At 56.4% G+C, this 6,972-nt stretch overlaps 1 protein-coding gene across 1 annotated transcript; it reads left to right on the forward strand.

Annotated features, from left to right (window-relative positions):
- The first annotated feature begins 277 nt into the window (after nt 1–277).
- Nucleotides 278–4,357, forward strand: LOC123040054 (leucine-rich repeat receptor-like serine/threonine-protein kinase RGI4). The gene is made up of 2 exons (XM_044463002.1): nt 278–3,459; nt 3,576–4,357. Exons 1-2 carry the CDS (start codon nt 621–623, stop codon nt 4,064–4,066), a joined length of 3,330 nt encoding a protein of 1,109 aa, XP_044318937.1. The 5' UTR covers nt 278–620; the 3' UTR covers nt 4,067–4,357.
- The last annotated feature ends 2,615 nt before the right edge of the window (nt 4,358–6,972 follow it).

Consider the following 6,972-nt stretch of genomic DNA (forward strand, 5'->3'; position numbering starts at 1 on the left):
GCCCACCCAGATGCCATCTTTTCTTTCTCCTGGCTGCTAGCAAAGGTGTTACCGCCGTTAAAATAAAATAAAATTAGTTCACCAGCTTGGCATCGCAAAGCAATTAGACGTTGGTGATCTGATGCCTGTAGTAACAAATTTAAATACACTTAACCACCAATGGCCACTCACAATGGTGACTGTGAACAATTTTTTTTGAAGGCGGTGATAATTCAGGAGTAGAGGCATCTGAAGTTGAACAATTTCCAAGGAGAGACCGGGAGAGGGACAGGGTGTGGTAGTGTGCACTGTTGCCTCGGATCCAGAGATTCTGCAGGTACAAAGGTGGCCTTCCCCCATGCTGGTCTCATCAACCCCAAATACTCTCTCCTCTTTAACCTCCCCCTCCCCTCTCTCTCACTCTCTCTCTACTTATGCTAAACCTCTTCGCCACTCCATTAATTAGTTACTACTGCTAGGCTTGCAACATAAGCAAGACCAAGATTTGGCTCCAATTAACACCTCTAGACCACACAATTCTATAGAGTTAGCTACCACTACTACCTTGTACTCATGTTCTTGCATATACTTGTACTTCGGTAGTTGCATGGTACGACTGCAGACAAGCTAGCGTTGCTGTCATGGGTAGGCGGAGCAAATGGTGGGCGGCGGCGCTCGTCAGGCGCTGCGCGCTTGTCATGCTGTGCGTGGGCAGCGCCGTCGTCGCCGCCGTGGACGAGCAGGGCGCCGCGCTGCTCGCGTGGAAGGCGACGCTGCGCAACGGGGTTGGCGCGCTGGCGGACTGGAAGGCCGCGGACGCCTCGCCGTGCCGGTGGACCGGCGTGGCGTGCAATGCCGACGGCGGCGTCACCGAGCTGCGCCTGGAGTTTGTCGACCTCCTCGGCGGCGTCCCGGCCAACCTGGCCGGCGCCGTCGGCGCCACGCTGACCCGGCTCGTCCTCACCGGCACGAACCTGACGGGCCCGATCCCGCCGGAGCTCGGCGCGCTGCCCGCGCTGGCGCACCTTGACCTCAGCAACAATGCGCTCACCGGGTCGATACCGTCCGGGCTGTGCCGGACGGGGAGCAAGCTCGAGACGCTCTACCTCAACTCCAACCGGCTGGAGGGCGCCATCCCGGACGCCATCGGCAACCTCACGTCGCTCCGGGAGCTCATCGTCTACGACAACCAGCTCGGCGGCAGGATTCCGGCCGCCATTGGCCGCATGGCCAGCCTCGAGGTGCTCCGCGGCGGCGGCAACAAGAACCTCCACGGCGCGCTCCCCACGGAGATTGGAAGCTGCTCCAGGCTCACCATGGTCGGCCTCGCCGAGACCAGCATCACCGGCCCGCTCCCTGCGAGCCTCGGCCGCCTCAAGAACCTCACCACGCTGGCCATCTACACGGCGCTGCTCTCTGGCCCGATACCCAGAGAGCTCGGCCGGTGCAGCAGCCTGGAGAACATCTACCTCTACGAGAACGCGCTATCCGGGTCCATCCCGGCGGAGCTCGGCGCGCTCAAGAAGCTCAAGAACCTGCTGCTGTGGCAGAACCAGCTCGTCGGCATCATCCCGCCGGAGCTCGGCTCGTGCAGCGAGCTCGCGGTGATCGACCTGTCGATCAACGGGCTCACTGGCCACATCCCGGCGTCGCTCGGGAAACTCTTGTCGCTGCAGGAGTTGCAGCTCAGCGGGAACAAGATCTCCGGCACGGTGCCGCCGGAGCTGGCCCGGTGCAGCAACCTCACAGACCTCGAGCTCGACAACAACCAGATCACGGGCGCCATCCCCGCCGAGCTTGGCGGCCTCCCGGCGTTGCGCATGCTTTACCTGTGGGCCAACCAGCTGACCGGAAACATCCCGCCGGAGCTCGGCCGGTGCACTAGCCTCGAGGCGCTCGACCTGTCGACTAATGCTCTGACCGGGCCGATCCCACCGTCGCTCTTCCAGCTTCCACGGCTGTCCAAGCTGCTCCTCATCAACAACGAACTCTCCGGCCAGTTGCCAGCGGAGATTGGCAATTGCACGTCCCTCGACCGGTTCCGGGCAAGCGGCAACCACATCGCCGGCGCGATACCCCCAGAAATCGGCATGCTTGGGAGCCTCAGCTTCCTGGACCTGGGCTCCAACCGGCTGTCCGGTGCTCTCCCCACGGAGTTGTCGGGATGCCGGAACCTCACGTTCGTCGACCTCCACGACAATGCCATCGCCGGCATGCTGCCGGCAGGACTCTTCAAGGAATTGCTCTCGCTCCAGTACCTCGACCTCTCCTACAATGACATCTCCGGCGCGCTCCCGTCCGACATCGGCCTACTCACTTCGTTGACAAAGCTCATTCTCAGCGGCAACCGGCTATCCGGAGCGATGCCACCGGAGATCGGCTCGTGCTCCCGCCTCCAGCTCCTAGACGTCGGCGGCAACTCGCTCTCCGGTCACATTCCGGGGAGCATCGGCAAGATTCCGGGATTGGAGATCGCCCTTAACCTCAGCTGCAACAGCTTCTCCGGCTCGATGCCATCGGAGTTCGCAGGGCTCGTGAGGCTTGGGGTGCTCGACGTGTCACACAACCAGCTCTCCGGCGATCTCCAGGCGCTGTCCGCGCTCCAGAACCTCGTGGCGCTCAACGTCTCCTTCAACAGCTTCTCCGGCCGGCTTCCAGAGACGGCGTTCTTCGCGAAGCTCCCGACCGGCGACGTCGAGGGCAACCAGGCGCTGTGTCTCTCGCGGTGCTCTGGCGACGTCGGCGACAGTGAGCTCGAGGCACGCCGCGCCGCCCGTGTCGCGATGGCCGTGCTGCTCACCGCCCTCGTCGTCCTCCTGGTGGCCGCGGTGCTCGTCCTGTTCGGGTGGCGCCGGCGCGGCGAGCGTGCCAGCGAGGACAAGGACGCCGAGATGTCGCCGCCGTGGGACGTGACGCTGTACCAGAAGCTGGACATCGGCGTGGCCGACGTGGCCCGCAGCCTCACTCCGGCGAACGTGATCGGACACGGGTGGTCCGGCGCGGTGTACCGTGCCAACATCCCGTCGTCCGGCGTCACGGTCGCCGTGAAGAAATTCCAGTCATGCGACGAGGCGTCCGTGGAGGCGTTCGCGTGCGAGATCAGCGTGCTGCCCCGGGTGCGCCACCGCAACATCGTCCGGCTGCTGGGATGGGCGTCCAACCGCCGGACGCGACTCCTCTTCTACGACTACCTCCCGAACGGCACTCTCGGCGGCCTTCTGCACGGGGGCGCGACCGGCGCCGCCGTCGTGGAGTGGGAGGTGCGGCTCGCGATCGCCGTGGGCGTGGCCGAGGGCCTCGCTTACCTCCACCACGACTGCGTGCCGGGGATCATCCACCGTGACGTCAAGGCCGACAACATCCTCCTCGGCGACCGCTACGAGGCTTGCCTCGCCGACTTCGGCCTGGCACGAGTCGCCGATGACGGCGCCAACTCGTCGCCTCCGCCGTTCGCCGGATCCTACGGCTACATCGCTCCCGGTAAGCATTCCGCCGTCCCTTCAAAAAATCACGGCAATTCCAACTCTGCTACTCAGTTAAAATTCATTCTCCAGATGTACTACCGGATTAACATTTGTCGTCATGATTTGATGCAGAGTACGGCTGCATGACCAAGATCACAACCAAGAGCGACGTGTACAGCTTCGGCGTGGTGCTGCTGGAGATGATCACGGGGCGGCGCACGCTGGACCCGGCGTTCGGCGAGGGGCAGAGTGTGGTGCAGTGGGTGCGCGACCACCTGTGCCGGAAGCGCGACCCGGCGGAGATCGTGGACGCGATGCTGCAAGGCCGGCCGGACACGCAGGTCCAGGAGATGCTGCAAGCCCTCGGCATCGCGCTGCTCTGCGCCAGCCCGCGCCCCGAGGACCGGCCGACCATCAAGGACGTGGCGGCGCTGCTACGCGGCATCCGGCACGACGACGGCCCCGACGCGCGGAAGGCCGGGAATGCAGAGCGGGCCGATGCGAAGAAGCCCATCTCACCCACCAAACTTATGGCTCTCACCAGGCCGGTCCAAACCCAGGCCCAGGTCCAGGCCCGAGCGAGTTCAGGTTCCCTGGGCCTACTCAACAACCGGGACGGATAGTTTAGCCTCAGGCGACTTGGCGGGCCCACTAGCGGTGCGATGTTGACAATGCAACCTTGTGTACTTTAGGGGACGCGTAGAAATTATGTATGTGTCCTTATTCACTTTTGAGGTGAGTGCAAGGGGGTGTGTCGTTTTGCTAGGTGCACGCTCTCTGGGTACAAATGTTGTTTCCTTCCGTAGGGATTTAGTGATCATAGGATACCATCTCTAGATGGTCCAGCAGGGTCATGACAGGTCAATAATTTTGTGTACCATAAAATGGGGTATAATGCAATGGAAGTTTGTGTATATTATCCAATTCATAATAATTGGCTATGAGACCAATGAAGATGTTTGTCAAAGGGAGCACATGCCACCTATTATTCCTACTGTCTCGTTTCTCTTTCTTTAGGTCAATGGTCCAACACTGGTTTGTTCTCCATTACATTACCCAGATGCGTTTTCAGAAGTTGTGGATCAGTTTGTACAAATGGGACCTGCATTTCTGGATTGAACTGTCTAACTGATTGGGCCATTATAGGCTAGCAACATGGGATAAGAGATGATACCCCATGCATTGTTGAGGTAATCTTGTTAAAATAAATGCGCAATTAGGTGCTACATAAATACCTAACATAAATAAAACTAAAGTGTGAGAGTATTATAGGTCGGATTTGCTAATTCTCTGAGGATTAACAAAGTCTCATCTAACTCATACACCAATCGTGTTAGAGATACGACACACAATCAAAACGACAAAGAACGAAAACAAGCGAGGGACATGAGATTTTAGCGTGGAAAACCCCTTCAACACGAAGGGGAAAAACACAGGCGCCAGCCAGCCAAACTTCACTATATTGGGGTAGGTTACAAACGTCGGGGATTTGCAACTAATCAACTATCCTGTGCAGCGGCTTACAAGAGGTATATATAACACATGTGACCTAGGTTAATACTGATTCGTACCGCGGGGGGCTTCGCCCCCCCCCCCCCCCCGCACCCCCAGGCGTCCCTGTCGAGGGTGGCCCATGGGCTAACTTTAGACTCGCTACGCTCCGCTTCGTCCTAAGCCTACCGGCGACGGGCCTCGCTCCGCTCGCTCGTAGAAGTTAGCCTCCCTCTTTATACTTGAATTTGAAGCATAACATAACAAACTCCACCTTGAGACAAATTCCATCATGTAGCATGAATGAGAACCTCCTCCCTGAACAACAAAGAAAACACTTTTGGCGCCAAACAACCACTAGGGCTAATGAGTTATACCAACTAAGTCTGAGCAAAGCTCAAACTCAGCAACAGGAACTGGCTTTGTCAACATATCAGCAGGATTATCATGAGTACTAATCCTGCATACCCTCAGTTTACCTTACTCAACAATGTCTCAGACATAATGATATTTGACATAAATGTGCTTTGTTCTCTCATGGAACATCTGATCCTTAGTCAGGTATATGGCACTCTGAGTGACACAAAACAAGTTAATGCAATAATTATCTCCACAAAGGTCAGGATACAAACCTTTCAGCCAAACTGATTCTTTACATGCTTCTGCAATAGCCATGTATTCTGCTTTAGTGGTAGACTGGGCAACTACTGGCTGAAACGCTGCCCTCCAACTCACGGCGCAACCACCAATTGTGAACACATAGCTTGTAAGGGACCTCCTCTTGTCCAAATCGCTGGAAGCAAAATCTGAATCCACATAGCTAGCTAGTCCCTCACCAGTTCTGCCGAATTTCAAACAAGCATTGGAAGTGCCACGAAGGTACCTGAAAATCCACTAAACATCTGTAATGCCCTCGATGCGGCTATATCTCCCACGTGTCGAAGCACGACTTAGAGGCATAACCGCATTGAAAGCAATGTCGCAAGTGAGGTAATCTTCACACAACCCATGTAATACATAAGGGAAAAAGATACATAGTTGGCTTACAATTGCCACTTCACACAATTACATGAATAAAGCATTACAACATCCAAGTACAATCAAGGTCCGACTACGGAACCAAAATAAAAGAACAACCCCAAATGCGACAAGGTCCCCGATCGACCCCAACTGGGCTCCACTACTGATCAACTAGAACAAAACAACACAAAGGACAAGATCTTCGTCGAGCTCCTCCCGAGCTTGGTTGTGCATCTGCACGGTTCATCGGCACCTGCAAGCTGGTTTTGGAAGTATCTGTGAGCCACGGGGACTCAGCAATCTCGCACCCTCGCGATCAAGACTATTTAAGCTTATGGGTAAGGTAAAAAGGTATGAGGTGGAGCTGCAGCAAGCGACTAGCATATATGGTGGCTAACATACGCAAATGAGAGCGAGAAGAGAAGGCAAAGCACGGTCGATAAAAGCATGATCAAGAAGTGATCCTAGAACAACCTACGTCAAACATAACTCCAACACCGTGTTCACTTCCCGGACTTCGCCGGAAAGAGACCATCACGGTTACACACGCGGTTGATGCATTTTAATTAAGGTCAACTTCAGGTTTTCTACAACCGGACATTAACAAATTCCCATCTGCCCATAACTACGGGCACAACTTTGAAAAGTTCAAATCCCTGCAGGGGTGTCCCAACTTAGCCCATGACAAGCTCTCACGGTCAACGAAGGAATAGACCTCCTCCCGAGACATTCCGATCAGACTCGGTATCCCGGTTCTTCAAGACACTTCGACAAGTTAAAACAAATCCAGCAACACCACCCAGATGTGCCGACAAATCCCGATAGGAGCTGCACATATCTCATTCTCAGGGCACACCGGATGAGCAAGACGTCGGGTAGGCCAGCCCAGAGTTACCCCTGGTAGCCCCGGACATCGCTCGGTTGGACCAACACTCAGAGGAGCACTGGCCCCGGGGGGGGGGGGGGTTAAAATAATGATGACCCTTGGGCGCGCGACCCCCAAGGGAAAAGAAAAGGC

This window comes from Triticum aestivum, chromosome 1A, assembly GCF_018294505.1.
Source record: "Triticum aestivum cultivar Chinese Spring chromosome 1A, IWGSC CS RefSeq v2.1, whole genome shotgun sequence".
In the NCBI taxonomy this organism is placed as follows: Eukaryota; Viridiplantae; Streptophyta; class Magnoliopsida; order Poales; family Poaceae; genus Triticum; species Triticum aestivum.